This window comes from Bos taurus, chromosome 18 (assembly GCF_002263795.3).
Source record: "Bos taurus isolate L1 Dominette 01449 registration number 42190680 breed Hereford chromosome 18, ARS-UCD2.0, whole genome shotgun sequence".
Classification (NCBI taxonomy): Eukaryota; Metazoa; Chordata; class Mammalia; order Artiodactyla; family Bovidae; genus Bos; species Bos taurus.
In genome coordinates this window covers 58,362,032-58,379,986 of record NC_037345.1, presented here as the reverse complement: position 1 = coordinate 58,379,986, position 17,955 = coordinate 58,362,032, and the positions used below count along the sequence as shown (strand labels likewise).

The following is a 17,955-nucleotide window of genomic DNA, read 5'->3' as shown; positions in this document are numbered from 1 at the left end:
GACAGTATCTGATGCACATTTCTGAGTTCTTTTAAAAAATATTTATTTGACTGCATTGGGTCTCAGTTGTGGCACATGGTATCTTTGGTGTGGCATGTGGGATCTTTTGTTTTGGCGTGCCAGTTTAGTTGTCGTGTGGCATGTGGGATCTCAGTTTCATGATCAGGGCTGGAACCTATGTCCCCTGCATTGGAAGGGAAATTAAATTCCTAACCACTGGACCACAAGGGAAGTCCTACATTTCTGAGTTTTACAGATACGTAACTGCCACCAGAGGGAAAAGGCCAACTGCATGATGACCCGACTGCACCCATGCCATAAAGTGCTTCATCTTGAGCCAGTACCGAGTCTGTGCCTAGGGCAGTTCCCAGAACTGGCCTTAAGAGAAGTGGATTAACACTACTGTTCATAATAATCTGTATCTTTGGGGGAAGCAAAATAATCGTATTTTGTTCTGCCTGTGAACGTAAAGAGGCATGCACACCTGGTGGTAAAGAGATGCTACACAATAGCTGGGACATGAAAGCAACCCAGATGTCCATCAACAGATGAATGGATAAAGAAAATGTGGTACATGAATACAGTGGAATTGGAGCTGGAGTCAGTTGAAGTGAGGTGGATGAACCTCTCCTCCATTCCTGTCTCTGCGACCTAATAGCAGTGGCCGTCTGCACGGGTCAGTCTGTGAGACCTGGTCTCCTCCTTTGGGTGGCCTGAGGAGACTGAGGGCCAGTTGGGTTGGATGCTGGCTACCTAAGGGATGACAGCTGGGAAGGATGAGGGAACATGGCCCTGAAGGAACTGCCAACTGAGATGTGCCTCCACTTGGTCAGGACTGGGACCTTGAAGAGTGAAAGTTGTGCATTGGGACTTTGTCCTTTCTGTTCAGGACAGGGAATAACATTCATCTGGTAGAGAGGTACAGGAACATCGTTACCTGACCATGATCGGACCTCAAGAACAAAGGCTCTGACACTGAGAAGTCTCCAACAACTAACCATGCCCATCCCTCACCTTTTGCTTTAAAGGGACCTGCTGAAAGCTTTCAGTAACTCTGGGGTTCTTAGGGCATGAGCCACCCATCTCCTTGTACGAATTTGTAATAAACCTTTCTCTGGTCCAACTCTTTATGTTTAGTATTGATGAGCTTCACTGTACGTTGGGCACACGGACTTGTGATTTTTGTAACAAGACCATTGTGAAAGGCCTGTATTGAATGAATAAGATCAAAAGATTTCAAACTTCAAGTTTAAAGTCAAAGTAGTCTTTTCAAGAAAATTTAATTATTTAAATACACACTGGAGATAATGAAACATTTCCACACAAGTCCTTGTTCCCAGGATAATTGTGTCATGAGTTTTAACATATTTTGACTTTGAATTATTCTGCAGTATATAGTATCTCAGACGAATCTCAAAAAAACTGAAGACTTAGTTATTCCCAGTATAGTTTCCTCTGAAATGTGGTCCATTGGGAAAACTGGTTAAGAAATTTACCACATACTTTTTAAAATATTCTCCCCAATATGAATTATTTGGTGCGTCCTGAGGACACACTGTTTCTTAAAGGTATTTTCACATTAAGTATATCTGTGTATTTTCTGTCCTGCATTAATTCTCTCATTATGCCAAAGGCACGGACATTTGAAGCTTTACAACATTCATTACAGTTGTAAGGGTGCTCTCAAATATAAATCCTCTGATGCTCCAGTTTTCATCTTTGGGTAAAACCACTAGTGTTGCACCCTTTTTTTGCCATAGAGTCCAGTTATTTTTAAACATGGCTGTTCATTAGAAATACATCTGGAGAATGGCATTGAAACATGTATAATATCATGTATGAAACGAGTCACCAGTCCAGGTTCGATGCACGATACTGGATGCTTGGGGCTGGTGCACTGGGACGACCCAGAGGGAGGGTATGGGGAGGGAGGAGGGAGGAGAGTTCAGGATGGGGAACACAGGTATACTTGTGGCAGATTCATTTCGATATTTGGCAAAACTAATACAACATTGTAAAGTTTAAAAATAAGACAAAAAAAAAAAAAGTGCTTTCGAAAAAAAAAAATACATCTGGAGCTTTGGAGAAAAAAAGCAATACCTGGGCATTTGTATTTTTCCAAAAAATTCCAAGATAATTCTGTTATGCATCTGGATTTTAAAAAGTGATTACAGGTTTTTCCATTAAATGGCAATTTTGGTGATATAGAATTCTATTATTTTCTGTTGACCAATCATGATACAATGGTATTAAGTGAATAACAGTTACATAATCACAATAGTAAAAGATGTTTATCAGTTTTCACAATCAATAGCATCCAAGATTCAAAAATAATTATAATCGCAAGCCATAATAGGAACATGATTAACCTAACAATATAAAATAATTACCTACAATTTGGGGGATTAAGGAGAGTGATGTGGTAAGCCGAAGTGCATACATGCACATGTTTTTATTGGTCCAGCCAGTCTGTCTTTTGGTTGGTGCATTTAATCAATTTACATTTAAGGTAATTATTGATATGTATGGTACTATTACCATTTTCTTAATTGTTTTGGGTTTATTTTGTGTAGGTCTTTTCTTTCTCCTGTGTTCCCTTCCTAGAGAAGTTCCTTTAACATTTATTGTAAAAGTGGTTTGATGATGCTGAATTCTCTTAACCTTTGCTTGTCTGGAAAGCTTTTGCTTTCTCCATCATATCTGAATGAGTCTTGTTGGTTAGAGTATTCTTGGTTTGTAGGTTCTTCCTTTTCATCACTTTAAATATATAGTGCCATTCCCTTCTGGCTTATATAATTTCTGTTGAGAAATCAAGTTTTTAACCTTATGGGAGTTCCCATTTATGTTGTCATTTTCCCCTTGTTGCTTTTAATATTTTGTCTTAATTTTTGCAGTTTGATTACTATGTGTCTCAGTGTGTTCCTCCTTAGATTTATCTTGCCTGGGACTCTGAACTTCCTGGTAAGCTGACTATATTCTTTACCATGTTAGGGAAGTTTTCAGTTATTATCTCTTCAAATATTTTCTCTGGTCCTTTCTCTCTCTCTCTTCTTCTGGGAACCCATATCATGCAAATGTTAATGCATTTAATGTTGTCCCAGAGGTCTTAGGCTTTTTTTATTTTTTTTTCAATTCCTTTCCCCCCTATATTCTGTTCTGCAGAAGTGATTTCCACCATTCTGTCTTCCAGGTCATTTATCCGTTCTTCTGCCTCAGTTATTCTGCTATTGATTCTTTCTACTGTATTGTTCATCTCTGTTGGTTTATTCTTTAGTTCTTCTAGGTCTTTGGCAAACAGTTTTTTGCATCTTCTCCAGTCTATTTCTGAGATCCTGGATCATCTTCATGATTATTCTGAATCATGAATAATCTGGAAGGTTGCCTATCTCCACTTCATTTAGTTGTTTTTTGGGGGTTTTATCTTGTCCCTTCATCTGTGATATAACTCTTCTTTTTCACCCTAATTAACTTAGAGTAATGTGGCTTTTGTTCTAGCTGCTGTGGAATTGTGGTTCTTCTTGTTTCTTCTATATGCCCTCTGGTAGATGAGGCTAAAGGCTTGTGTAAGATTCTTGATGGGAGCGACTGGGTGGGAAAAACTGGGTCCCACTCTGGTGGGCAGGGCCTCACCAAGTAAAACTTTAATCCAATTATCTGCTGATGGATGGGTGGGGTTGTGCTCCCTCCCTGTTGGTTGTTTGGCCTGAGGCAACCCAGCTCTGGGGTTTATGGTCAGGTTAATGGTGGCCTCCAAGAGGACTAACACCAAGGGGGACCTTCCCAGGCTGCTACTGTCAGTGCCCCTGCCCCCATGGCGAGCCATTTCTGACCCATGCCTCCAGAGAAGACCCTCCAACACTAGCAGGTAGGTCTGGTTCAGTCTCCCTTGGGGGTCACTGCTCCTTTCCCTTGGGTCTTGGTGCATGCCAAGATTTTGTTTGTGCCCTCCAAGAGTGGAATCTGTTTCCCCCAGTCCTGTGGAAGTTCTATAATCAAATCTCGCTGGCCTTCAAAGTCAGATTCCCTGGGTATTCCCAGTTCCTTTGTTAGAGCCCCAGGCTGGGAAGCCTGAGGTGGGGCTCAGAACTTTCCCTACAGTGGGAGAACTTCTTTGGTATTATTGTTCTCCAGTTTGTACGTCACCCACCCAGCCAGTATGGGATTTAATTTTATAGTGTTTGCGCCCCTCCTACCATCTTATTGTGGCTTCTTGGTCTTTGGACCAATGTCCTCCTGCTGATGGCTGTTCAACAGCTAGTTGCGATTTTGGTGCTCTTTCAGGAGAAGATGAACACTTGTCTTTCTACTCCACCATCGTGAACTGTAACTAGCATGCACGTTATTTTTTTGTGGCTTCTCTCAAGGATGTATATTCTAAAGTTTAGTGATTTCTCTCCAATATAGACTCTATTGTTGCATAATATTTGAATTCAAGGGAAAGTCTTTACCATGTTTATTGTATTTTGAAGGTGTCAACCCTATATCGTCCCCCAATGTTTGCTATATGGGTAAAATCCTTATCACACACTACACTTGTATGCTTTCACTCCAGAATACAGATCCCTTTATTTAGTGAAAAGTGAGCAATGATTTGAAACTTTGCCACATTCATTACATTTGTTTTGTATGGACTACTTGGTGAACCTGGAGTTTAAGGCAATAGCTAAAAGCCTTGCAAAACTCAGTACATCTGCAAGCCTGTATGGATTATGGATTATTGATGATTAGGGAGGTGTAAACCCTGAGCAAAAGTTTTCCCACACTCATGGAATTGGTAAAGTTTCTCTCCAGAGTGAATTCTTTGGTGAATCCTGAGGTAGGACTATTGTCTAAAGGCTGTGCCATACTCAATACATTGGTATGATTTCTATCCAGTATGAATCCTCTCATGAAGCCTAAAGTGTGAACACCTGCTAAAAAGCCTTGCCACATTCATTGTTTGTAAAGTCTCTTTCCAGTATGGGTCACCTGGTATTTACTGAGGCTTCAAAGGCTAAAGGATTTGCTACACTACACTTACTACGTTTCTATGATTTATCTCCAGCATGAATTCTTTGGTGAATAGTGATGTCAGACCATTGCTGAAAGGCCTTGCCACATTCAGTACACTTGTATGGTTTCTCTCCAGTATGAATCCTCTCATGATACCTAAGACGCGAAAGCTTGATAAAAGCCTTGCCACATTCAGTACACTTGTATGGCCTCTCTCCAGTATGAATCCTCTCATGATGCCTAAGATATGAAGGCTTAATAAAAGCTTTACCACATTCATTACATTTGTAAGACTTCTCTCCAGTATGAATTACCTGATGGTAAGTTAGGCTTGAACGATCACTAAAGGCTTTCCCACACTCATTACATTTGTAAGGTTTTTCCCTGGTATGAATTCTCCAATGACCTGCAAGATGTGAATTGCGACTGAAGAACTTGTCACAGACCTCACATTTATATGGTTTCTCTCCAGTATGGATGATTTGATGTCTAGTGAGGTGTGAACTCCGAGTAAAGGATTTGCCACACTTGCTACATTTGAAAGGTTTCTCTCCAGCATGAATTCTTAGGTGAATTCTGATATCAGACCATTGCCTGAAGCCCTTGCCACATTCAGTACACTTGTATGGCTTCTCTCCAGTATGAATTCTCTCATGAAGCCTAAGGTGTGAACGTTTGATGAACATCTTGCCACATTCATTACATGGGTAAGACTTCCCTCTAGTATGGACTACCTGATGGTTGATTAGGCTTGAACGCAAAATAAAGGCTTTGTCACATGCATCACATTTGTAGGGCTGCCCTCGAGTATGAATTCTTTGATGTTTTAGAAGCTTGGAATTACGGGAAAAAGCCTTGTTGCATTTACTACAATGGTAATCCTTCTCTCCAGTATGGATTACTTGATGGCTCCTGAGGCTTGAACACACCCTAAAGGCTTTGCCACACACATTACATTTGTATGGTTTCTCTCCAGTATGAATTCTCTGATGAGTTTCAAGGTTTGATTTTCTATTAAAATCCTTGCCACACTCATTACATTTGTAAGGTTTCTCTCCAGTATGAATTCTCCGATGAGTTGCAAGGTTCGAACTCTGACTGAAGTCCTTGCCACATGTATCACATTTGTATGGCCTCTCTCCTGTATGGACTACCTGATGTTTAGTGAGGTGTGAGACATGAGTAAAGGTTTTGTCACAGTCATTACACCTGTAAGGTTTTTCCCTATGCGCTTTATGGTCTTTTGTCAGTATTGAAGAATGGATAAAATTATTCCCATACATGTTAGAAGTGTTGGTTTGAACACTCGGAGGAATTCTTTGGAGAGCTGAAATTGAGGAACTATTGTTGATAACATTCTCAACTTGATTACATTCAAAAATTTTCCTTTCCATTCGAAATATCTGCAATTCATCCTGAAAGCTTAACGCAAGTTTATTTTCAATTGCATTGTTTCCTGCATTGCTTCTACCACGTTGATCTTTTCTATCAGTGAGCTTTTCATTATGGATTACAAGCACTCCTTTGTAATTTCTTTCGTCATCTTTCCACTGACACTCAAACTCAAGCGTATTGCCTCGTATTTCCCTTAAGTAAAAATCTTGGACTCCATGGCTTTCATGTCTTCCCAAAATCACTGTTTGGAGTGTATCTGTTGAGTTAGTGTTCTCCTTTGATTGTAATTTCTTGATAATATGTATGGGAGAGATATCTACAAAATACAAAAAAATCATAGGTATGTTATTAATTATAATTCATAAATATTTTATGTTGAAAACATATTATACCAAAAATAACACTTACACTGAATGTAGTTATGAAACTTCCCAACCATGATCTTCAAATTTTGAGAAACAGTAAAGAAATAGGATTCTTTAATAAATAAAGTATGTTCACATGAAATTCAAACTGATTTTAGCATAGCCTCATTTCAGACACTGTAGGACAAAAACACTCAGGTTGTGTAAACTTATGTTAGCTCTTAAAAAGTGGCTAATCTCATGACCATGAACCCAAAGTATATACATACTGACTGTAACTGACGAGAAACATATTAGACATATTTTCCACATACTTATTATACATAATCTACATACAGTATCTACATCATTACTGTATATAAATTAATACTTAAAATAAGTAATATAATGGTAAATAATCCAAAACAAGCTTATCTAACAAGTAACCTAAATAAATGGCAGTTTAGAATTGCAAAACAAATACAGCACTGAGAAAATAAAGAATTTACTAGGGATATTTAAAAAATGAAGTATTTTCCTGAATTACCTGTTATAAAAGCATCAATATCCATGAAAAACAGGCATTTTATAACATTAACAAGTAAATGTCAGTTATATTGCATAATATGTTCTGAAAGACCATCAACTGTAAATCACAATAAAAATTAATAAACACATTATTCTAGTAACCCTTTCTATTCTAGTAAAGCAACCCTTTACTATTGTAGTAAAACAACCAGTAATAAGTAAACATGTTGTACAACATTATATTCTATGGAATTCTAAACATTCTTCCTTAAGAATAAAGAAGAGAATTTCACCCTGGAAAGGGCACACAATATGAAAACTGTAAAAGGTATTGACATAACTGACTTCTAAAATATTAGGTCAGGAAAATATATAACATTATGAGAATGATGGAAGGCAAAGGGAGAAGGGGGTGGCAGAGGATGAGATGGTTAGATAGCATCACCGACTCAGTGGACATGAATTTGAGCAAACTCTGGAAGATATGAAAGACAGAGGAAGCTGGCATGCTACAGTTCATGGGAGTCGCAAAGGGTTGGACATGACTTTGTGAATGAACAACAAAAGAACAGAACCTGAAGAAAGAAGACAAAAGTCACATGATTTCATGATTGCCATTATATAATAACCAAGCAGAGCAATTTCTTATCTATGCAGTGCCCTTTAATTCTCCAGCTTATTGTCCCCAGATATGTAGTATGAAGTGTGTGCCTAAAATGTATATTAACTAAGGTCACAGACTACATTGTTGAGGACAAACTGCAAAATAAAAGCATATAAACTATAATGCACACAAAGGGATATAGCATAACAAAACATGACAAAGTAGATATATATCATTAAACAACAGTAACTTAGAGCTTTTCTATAAAATATGCAATATTATTATATATAAGCTATCTAACAGTACATATTTGTTTTAAAAGCCTGAGGTAAACTACCATTATTTTTCAAATGAGGGCACAAGACTTAGAAGGCTATGTACATAACCCAGAATTACAAAGAAAGTGAAAGAAGCAAGAGCCTGATGCTGGGAGTCCCTGGTGGTCTAGTGTTTAGGATTTGGCACTGTCACTGCTATGGCCTGGGTTTGATCCCTGGTCAGGGAAGTGAGTTCCCACAAGTTCTGAGATGTGGCAAAAATAAAAAAATTTTTTAAATGAAAAATAAGTAAAAAGACTCTTTTCAATATACATGTACCCCTATGTTCACAGCAGCACTATTTATTATTATAAATAGCCAGACATACAAACAATCTAAATGACCATCAACACATGAATGGATAAAGATGTTGTGTGTCTACACATATAAATACACACACACACACACACACACACACACAAACACTGGAATATTACTCATCCATAAAAAAGAATGAAATAGTACCATTTGCAGCACCATGGATGGACCTAGAGATTATCATACTAAGCAAAATAAGTCAGAAGGAGAAAGACAAATATCATATGATATCACTTGTATGTCCAATCTGAAATGCAGCACAAATGAACTTATCTATGAAACAGAAACAGACTCACAGGCATACAGAAGAGACATCTGGTGGCCAAGTGTGCATGCCTAGGGACAGGTTGGGGGTTTGCAAATAGCAGATGCAAGCTATTATATATAGGACAGATAAAGAACAAGGTCTTACTGTACAGCACAGGGAACTATATTCAATATCCTGTGATAAACACAATAAAAAAAAGAATGTATACGTATGTATAACTAAATTACCTTGCTTTACATCAGAAGACAATACAACACTGTATATCAACTATACTTCAATTAAAAAAAAAGTCTCGGGGTGTGTGGGGGGGAAGTTTCTGTCACCAAATAACCCTACTCCATAAGGAGAGTCCCTAGAAGTTGTCTATCCCTTAAAAGTGTTATTATCACAGCAAAAAAATATAGGATAAAATCTCAGATCCTAGGAATGTGTATTTCAAAGGCAATCATCAGAGGCAACTTAAGACAATAGGCAATCAGGAAAAGTCTACATTCCCAGACCAGGTAGAGCAGTGGAAGAGTGATGAAAATACAAGACAGGAGGCGGGGATCCTGCAGGATCTTGAGATGTGCGCTCTCCTCACAGACACTGAGTTAAGAATCTCAAAGGCCGACGTATGCTCCCCATGTAGGACCTAGGATCAAAGAGAAGATCTGTCTACTGGCTTTACAGTTCTCCTACATAACAATCCCAGAAGGAAGGGCTGAGGGATCTGAACAGGCAGATGGGGCTTGAGACAGCTCCGTGCAGGTTCTAGGGTGAGAGATAGAATCAGAGAGCACCAGTGGTTTCCTACCTCCTTGACTACATCTTCCTAGAAGAGTGAGTAGGGATGGAACTAGGACAGGTGCTGAGCGTGGTGCTACAGAGCAGTTCAGCTCTTACTTGCAGGGACCAAGAACTGAGCAGCCAATGAAAGCACACACAGAAGTGGAGACGCAGGGGCAAGAGACCCCTCTGAAAGAGCCCATCCCACGTTCCTCAAAGTCAAGAGATAAAGCTGACAGGAGTCAAATGACAGGCTGTTGTAGATCATATAAAGACCTTGCCTTTGTCTCTGTAGGAGCTGTGGCACCACAGGAGGACGAGATACATTTTACATACTAAAGAATGGAGTGAAACAATGGGGAGAACAACAATTTCCTCTGAGAGTTTACCAAAAAATAAACTGTTTTCCCACAGAACTCTTCCCCTTGGGGAGAGATTCCCTGAAACTATTAATGGTGCAGTTTCTTCTCCGTTCATCTGAGATCTGACCTGTGTCTACACATGGTACTTTCCACCCCTTTAGTGGCTTTTCCCTTTTTTCTTTTCTTTTTTGCTATTTTCACTTCCCTCTCCAGGGTCCAGTGCTCTCTTTTCTTTACTCCAAAATGGACATAAGAATAGTCAGGTCAGAAAAAGAAATTATTGCTAATTGCAAGAAAGAAACATCACATGCTATATTGTTTCCAGAACCCCAGCTCTTTGTTCAGCTGAGGAGTGAGGACAATATGGGGCGGTTGTGGAAAACACTTCAATCCTCCGCTTGCCTCCTTCTGAATGCACAGGGGAATCGCTTCTTAGCCTTTTGGCTAAGATCAAGTGAATACACAGGGAAGAGTGTAATATGCAGACATCTTGCTTGTAGTAAAAAGGTAAGTGGGACTTCCCTGGTGGCTCAGTGGTTAAGAATCTGCCTGCCAGTGCAGGGGACACAGGTTCAATTCTTCATTCAGGAAGATCCCACATGCCGCAGAGCAACTAACCCCGTGCACCACAACTGCGGAGACCCTGCGCCCTAGAGCCCGCCTACCACAGCAAGAGAAGTCACCACAATGAGAAGCCCGAGCACCGCAACTGGTGAGTAGCCCCTGATCACTGCAACTAAGAAAGACCCAGCACAGCCAAAAAATAATAAATAAAATTTTCAAAACAGGGAAGTGTAGGTTTTAAGTTTGCTACAGGCTTTATGCATTTTCAAGCTCTGGACCCACCCTCAAGGTATCATAACACGGGCAGATCAAAGGAGGAAAGGGCAATTTCAAAGTCCTCATGCCACATTATGAAGCTTTTGGCCTCTGATTCAATAGAGCTTCGAGCTCAGCCAAGCAAGGTAGGGGCTCCAAAAAGGCATGTGAGGGAAAATGTAAAGATACCCAAGGACAGATCCCAACTTGAGAGGGAAGTGATCCTCACCCACAGAGAGCAGGTTCCTGTAGGTCTCCAGCATCACGTCCCAGTACAAAGTCCTCTGCGCAGGGGACAGGCATTCCCACTCCTCAGGAGTGAATTTGATGGCCACGTCCTCGACGGTCATCTGCTGCTGAAATGAAAACACATATCATCAATGGGGTCATAAGGAGAGCTCTTATCTTCATACAAAATGAGAAGAAATTGATTCAGTTGAAATGTGTATTCTGACAGATTCATGTAAAGGTATTTAGAGCAAAAGAAGACATAAGAAAGCCTTCTTTAGCGATCAATGCAAAGAAATAGAGGAAAACAACAGAATGGGAAAGACTAGGGATCTCTTCAAGAAAATCAGAGATACCAAAGGAACATTTCATGCAAAGATGGGCTCGATAAAGAACAGAAATGGTATGGACCTAACAGAAGCAGAAGATATTAAGAAGAGATGGCAAGAATACACAGAAGAACCGTACAAAAAAGATCTTCACGACCCAGATAATCACGATGGTGTGATCACTCACCTAGAGCCAGACATCCTGGAATGTGAAGTCAAGTGGACCTTAGAAAGCATCACTACAAACAAAAGCTAGTGGAGGTGATGGAATTCCAGTTGAGCTATTCCAAATCCTGAAAGATGATGCTATGAAAGTGCTGCACTCAATATGCCAGCAAATTTGGAAAACTCAGCAGTGGCCACAGGACTGGAAAAGGTCAGTTTTCATTCTGATCCCAAAGAAAGGCAATGCCAAAGAATGCTCAAACTACCGCACAATTGCACTCATCTCACACGCTAGTAAAGTAATGCTCAAAATTCTCCAAGCCAGGCTTCAGCAATATGTGAACCATGAACTTCCTGATGTTCAAGCTGGTTTTAGAAAAGGCAGAGGAACCAGAGATCAAATTGCCAACATCCGCTGGATCATGGAAAAAGCAAGAGAGTTCCAGAAAAGCATCTATTTCTGCTTTATTGACTATGCCAAAGCCTTTGACTGTGTGGATCACAATAAACTGTGGGAAATTCTGAAAGAGATGGGAACACCAGACCATCTGATCTGCCTCTTGAGAAATCTGCATGCAGGTCAGGAAGCAACAGTTAGAACTGGACATGGAACAACAGACTGGTTCCAAATAGGAAACAGAGTACATCAAGGCTGTATATTGTCACCCTGCTTATTTAACTTATATGCAGAGTACATAATGAGAAACGCTGGACTGGAAGAAACACAAGCTGGAATCAAGATTGCTGGGAGAAATATCAATAACCTCAGATATGCAGATGACACCACCCTTATGGCAGAAAGTGAAGAGGAACTCAAAAGCCTCTTGATGAAAGTCAAAGTGGAGAGTGAAAAAGTTGGCTTAAAGCTCAACATTCAGAAAACGAAGATCATGGCATCTGGTCCCATCACTTCATGGGAAATAGATGGGGAAACAGTGGAAACAGTGTCAGACTTTATTTTTCTGGGCTCCAAAATCACTACAGATGGTGACTGCAGCCATGAAATTAAAAGACGCTTACTTCTTGGAAGGAAAGTTATGACCAACCTAGATAGCATATTCAAAAGCAGAGACATTACTTTGCCAACGAAGGTTCATCTAGTCAAGGCTATGGTTTTTCCTGTGGTCATGTATGGATGTGAGAGTTGGACTGTGAAGAAGGCTGAGTGCCGAAGAATTGATGCTTTTGCAGAGTGGTGTTGGAGAAGACTCTTGAGAGTCCCTTGGACTGCAAGGAGATCCAACCAGTCCATTCTGAAGGAGATTAGCCCTGGGATTTCTTTGGAAGGAATGATGCTAAAGCTGAAACTCCAGTACTTTGGCCACCTGATGCGAAGAGTTGACTCATTGGAAAAGACTCTGATGCTGGGAGGGATTGGGGGCAGGAGGAGAAGGGGATGACAGAGGATGAGATGGCTGGATGGCATCACTGACTCGATGGACATGAGTCTCAGTGAACTCCGGGAGTTGGTGATGGACACAAAGGCCTGGCGTGCTGCGATTCATGGGGTCGCAAAGAGTCGGACATGACTGAGCGACTGATCTGATCTGATGCCTCTCTAATTGCTTTCCCATAGGAGATTACAGTGGCCTCCAAATCAATGTGGATTTCTCATTTTTCTGTATGACACGTGAAATACACAAACAGAAATTCAACACTGGGTCATCTATACAAAGGTGTTAAGGAAAGCTCAGAATCTAAAAACTGTGATGATGATTAACAGCAATGACTACAAGTTTTGAACACTTCCTGTATGTTATGAATTACTTTAGTAATACTAGTGGGAGTAGTAGCAGTCGTTTCTGACTCTTTTGTGATCCCTTGGACTGTAGCCCGCCAGGCTCCTCTGTCCATGGGATTCTCCAGGCAAGAATACTGGAGTGGGTTGCCATTTCCTTCTCCAGGGGATCTTCCCAACCCAAGGATCAAACACAGGTCTGCAGTATTGCAGGCAGATTCTTTACCATCTGAGCTACCACGGAAGCATTACTCTAGATGCTTTTCATGAATTAACTTGTTGTCAATGTAATAACTCATCAGAGAAAGATCTGTTTCCATTTTACAGAGTAGAAAACTGAGTCACAGATGGAATCTAAGGGTACGTGTCAGTGACTAAGAGAAGGCCCTAGGTGAGTGTGAATGAACAGGAATCAAGCAGGCTACTTCTTGAGTCAGAGATTAGCAAGTGCAAAGGAAGGAGAACAGCAGAGACTAACATAACATTGCAAAGTAGCTGTATTCAAAAAAAAAATTAATTAAAAAAGAAAAGAAAGGAGAAACAGAATAATCAACCAAGAATATGAATTCACCTGAGAAAGAGCCATTCCAGACTCTTCCTCCTTTCACCTTCCTCCTCTTCTGGGCTTCCTCAGGCAACATGAGTCTTCAGAGGTCTATCCTGAAAATTGAAAACATTCTGTTTAATGTTTAGAGTCAACACACCCCCTTCCTGAGCCCCAACCCCGCACACAGGGAAGCCCTCACCATGAGGAACAGACAGTCCTCTGTGGCCACTGTCACAGGAGGGACGCAGAACAGTCAACTCCTGCACAGAGTCCAACACGGGACTTTCCCAAACTTTCCCTCAGATCACACTCCCCTCCTGGTGAGGCCTCATGCACACAGCAGCAGGAGGCACCTCTGCTCACCCCATGATTCCCTTCAGGTCACACAGCAGGCCCTGGTCCAGACCCACTCAGGGCAAAGCAGCCTTACCCTCAGCCCAGATCTCATCCCTCAGGATGGAAGGACTTAAGAGTCCTGATGTTCAATGCTAGATGCACCAAGCACCCTTAAATACCATTGAGGCTGAGCCCCACATGGACTTTTCGAAGGGGAATCTCTGGTCAGGGCACAAATGTATTTGCAAAATGCCTCATGGATGCAATGTATAGCCTGGATGAGCACCACTCAGTGGAGGCAAGCACAGCATACCTTGCACCTTTTTCTTTTGAAGTTTTACTGAGGTATAATTGACAAAATATCATGCATATTTAAGACACACAATGTGACATTCGACATATATATATATACGCATATATTGTGAAATAACTACCAAAATCAACTTCTGCATTTTCCTCCAAATAGCTGGAAAAATCCTCCCACACGTTAGTGCATGAATTACCCAGCTCATAAAAACTAAGTATGCCCACAGCCCAGGGTCACTCTCCCCTTCAGAGACAACCATATTCTGCCTATGGAAAGTGTATTTCTCTCAATAAACCTGTTTATCATTCTTGGGGTTCTTGAGGCGAAAATACTGAAGGAGTCTGCCATTCCCTTCTGCAGTGGACCACGTTTCATGAGCACTTTCCACCATGACCCAGGCATCTTGGGTGGCCCGGCACGGCATGGCTCACTCTACTATGTCTCCCTCTTGAATTCTTTCCTGTAGGAAACCAGGGACCCTTACTTGGAGACCTATCCCAAGATTTCCCCTGGGACATGACCATTCTTTCTGCACCCCATTCTTCTGCAACAGTACAACATGGTATTTAATAGGAGAGGAAAATGTAGCTAATTGAGAACACTGTATTTTAAAGAGGAAAGAACTGAGCATATAAAAAGGTGTGGGGTGTATGTGAGTGCCCATCTTTGTGTTTCAGAGAGACAATATCACCATGTTTGAATGTTGATCAAAGTAACTTCCAAGAAGTAAAAATACATGATGCCATATGGCCCTGACCTAGACAGTGGAGCTGGCAACCGGGGCACAATTTCAGGGCCAGCAACAGCCAGAGGCAGTTTCAGACTATTAGCAGTCAATTATTAAGGACAGAGCACAGGCCCTAAGGCCAATGGTTGAGGCAGTTAGAAGAGATCTCTTCCCTTTGCTCCAGGAGCTCAATGGAGAAGAAACAGGGTCTTTGAGAAAAAAAGATGGGACAGGCGGAGGTGGACTTTTGAGGAGCTCCATAGGAAAGGTATGGAGCAGACACACAGGGAATGTGAGGGAACAGAGGAATCTGAAGCAAGACCAGTCAGTTCGGGGGTGTGTTTTTCTCCAGCTGTGATGAGCCATACGGGGACAAGGTAGAACTGGTGTGATGGGGGTGTCGGGAGAGCAATGGGTGTGGGGGAGAATCCACGTCCACACACCAGGCCTTCACTTTGGGGCATTTGACTTGCATGACTGTAAGTGACAAGGTGGGTTTGTCTCCATTTCTGGGGGGTGGGGGTGGGGTGTTGCACCAGGCAGCATGCAGGATGTTAGTTCCCTGACCAGGGATCAAACCTGTGCCCCTAAAGTGGAAGCACTGAGTCCTAACCACAGGGAAGTCCCAGGAAGTACAAAGTCTTAAACACTCTTAAACACTTAAACACTCTGCAGAGCCAGGGAAGTCCCTGTTTCCATCATTTAGGGAAAATTACTCAGTCACTTAAAAAAAAAAAAAAAAATGCTATTTGCAGCAGCACAAATGGACCTAGAGATTCCAAATGGACCTAGAGATTCTCACACTGAGTGAAGTAAGTCAGACAGAGAAAGACAAATATTGTATGATATCAACCATATGTGGAATCTAAAAAAAAAGGCTACAAATAACTTATCTACACAACTGAAATAGTTACAGATGTAGAAAATAAGCTTATAATTATCAAAGGGTAAGAGGGGAGGGATAAACTAGGAGATTGGGACTGAGGCATACACACAACTATATATAAAATAGATAACTAATTAAGCCTTAACTGTGTAGCACAGGGAATTAAACTCAGTCTTCTGTGATGACCTACATGGGAAAAGAATCTAAAACAGTGGATGTATGTGTTTGACAATTTACTTTGCTAAACACCTGAAACTAACGCAACACTGAAAATCAATCATACCCCAATAAATATTAAAAAACCAGCCTCTGTTGTGGCTCAGATGATAAAGAAAACATATGCAATGCAGGAGACCAGGGTTTGATCCCTGGGTTGGGAAGATCCCCTGGAGGAGAGCATGGTAACCCACTCCAGTATTCTTGCCTGAAGAATCCCACAGACAGAGGAGCCTGGCGGGCTACCGTCCACAGGGTCGCAAAGAGTTGGACACGACTGAGCAACTAAGCACACACACACAGAAATTAAAAATATGGTATACGCTCTTTATGTAGTGAATAAGTAAATGAGATGGACACAAAGTTACACTAGTTTCCACTCTGCCATCGTCTTCACGTTGGGGGACTGACATGGGCAGGGGACCTTTGCCCTGGAGGAGTGAGGACAAGCCGAACAGGAACAGCGGAGGATGGTGGAGCCAAGTGTCCTCCATTTAAACAATGCTCCCTGCCCTCCAAAGGTGCAAAGATCATGTGCAAGTCCAACTAGGATGGCAATGAGCTCATCCCAGTGGTAGCTGCTTGAGGCTGAGCAGACCCATTCTGGCAATAGACAGCTGAAAACTGGGACTTCCCTGGCAGTCCAGTGGTTAGGACTCACCAGCTTTCATTGCTGTGGGCCTGGGTTCAATCCCTGGGGGGAACTAAGGAGCCCACAAGCTGTGCAGTCAAACATAATATAAAACAATCCACAGAAAAAGGAGGAGGCTCTTGGCTGCCTTGACACTTAATCAGGAAAAAGGTTCCTGGAATCTAAGGTTTCTCACTCTGCATTGATACTGTCTGTGTGCTTAGTCGTGTCCGACTCTTACAATCCCATAGACTGTAGCCTACCAGGCTCCTCTGTCCATGGGATCATCCAGGCTAGAATCCTGGAGTGGGTTGCCATTTCCTTCTCCAGGGGATCTTCCCGACCCAGGAATTGAACCCAGGTCTCCTGTACTGCAGGCAGACTCTTTTACCAACTGAGCTAGCTGAAGAAAAATCACAGCCTGAAATGCTGATGTGACTGGCTTCATTGGGATTGTGCAAACCAACAGTGAGAAGAACAGCAGGGAAGTGGGTGTCTGACAGAATGGTGGAGGAGAAGCTGAGGCTGCCGGGGCACAAAGACAGAAAACACTTTACTTCCTCAGGTCATCTACTGGGGACACCACCATGAGTGCCATTCTAGAGAAGACAATGAAGACATTTGCACAGAGTGTGAGTGGGTGCTGAGTAGAAAGACAAGATCCTTTCTCTAAATGGGGCCCTGATACCTCACCCCCTTCTATTGGGCTAGCTGCTGAGCACTGGTGAGTAGGAACAGAGGTTTTCCTTCACCTCTTTCCTGAGCTTTCCTGCTATCGCCAGGGCTCTGAGTTCCCAAACACTGTCCCCCTTCCTGTTTCCTCCCCAGAACACAGCAGCCCTCCTTCTCAAAGAAATACGCTTGTTCCACATTTAGTTTAAAACAGCTTGCCCCTCCGCACCACAGCTTCGTTATGACTGTACTGCATGTGTGTGAGTTCCCAGACGGGCAGACAGAGGCAGCAGAGTGACCACCACTGGTCTGGCAGTAAGACAACAGCAGCTGGATCTTCCCGAGGCTGATGTCTCTCCGCTGTGATTGCCCCTGATCAGCTGAACAATCTTTCCCCCAGCAGAGTGACCACCACTGGTCTGGCAGTAAGACAACAGCAGCTGGGTCTTCCCGAGGCT

At 41.9% G+C, this 17,955-nt stretch overlaps 1 protein-coding gene across 8 annotated transcripts in view; it reads right to left on the bottom strand.

The window, feature by feature from the left end:
- Positions 1-1,248: 1,248 nt before the first annotated feature.
- Positions 1,249-17,955, bottom strand: part of LOC112442214 (zinc finger protein 160) — a 33,574-nt gene continuing 16,867 nt past the window's right edge. For 6 of the 8 annotated variants that reach the window (XM_059877130.1, XM_059877131.1, XM_059877132.1 and 3 more), the window contains 3 exons: positions 13,747-13,835; positions 10,945-11,071; positions 1,249-6,703 (listed from right to left, as the gene is read on the bottom strand). In XM_059877130.1, coding sequence (XP_059733113.1) covers positions 5,028-6,703; positions 10,945-11,071; positions 13,747-13,761 — 1,818 coding nt within the window. In that variant the 5' untranslated portion in view covers positions 13,762-13,835 and the 3' untranslated portion in view covers positions 1,249-5,027. The remainder of the gene's footprint in view (positions 6,704-10,944; positions 11,072-13,746; positions 13,836-17,955) is intronic. The other 2 variants (XM_059877134.1, XM_059877135.1) reach the window with 1 other exon arrangement.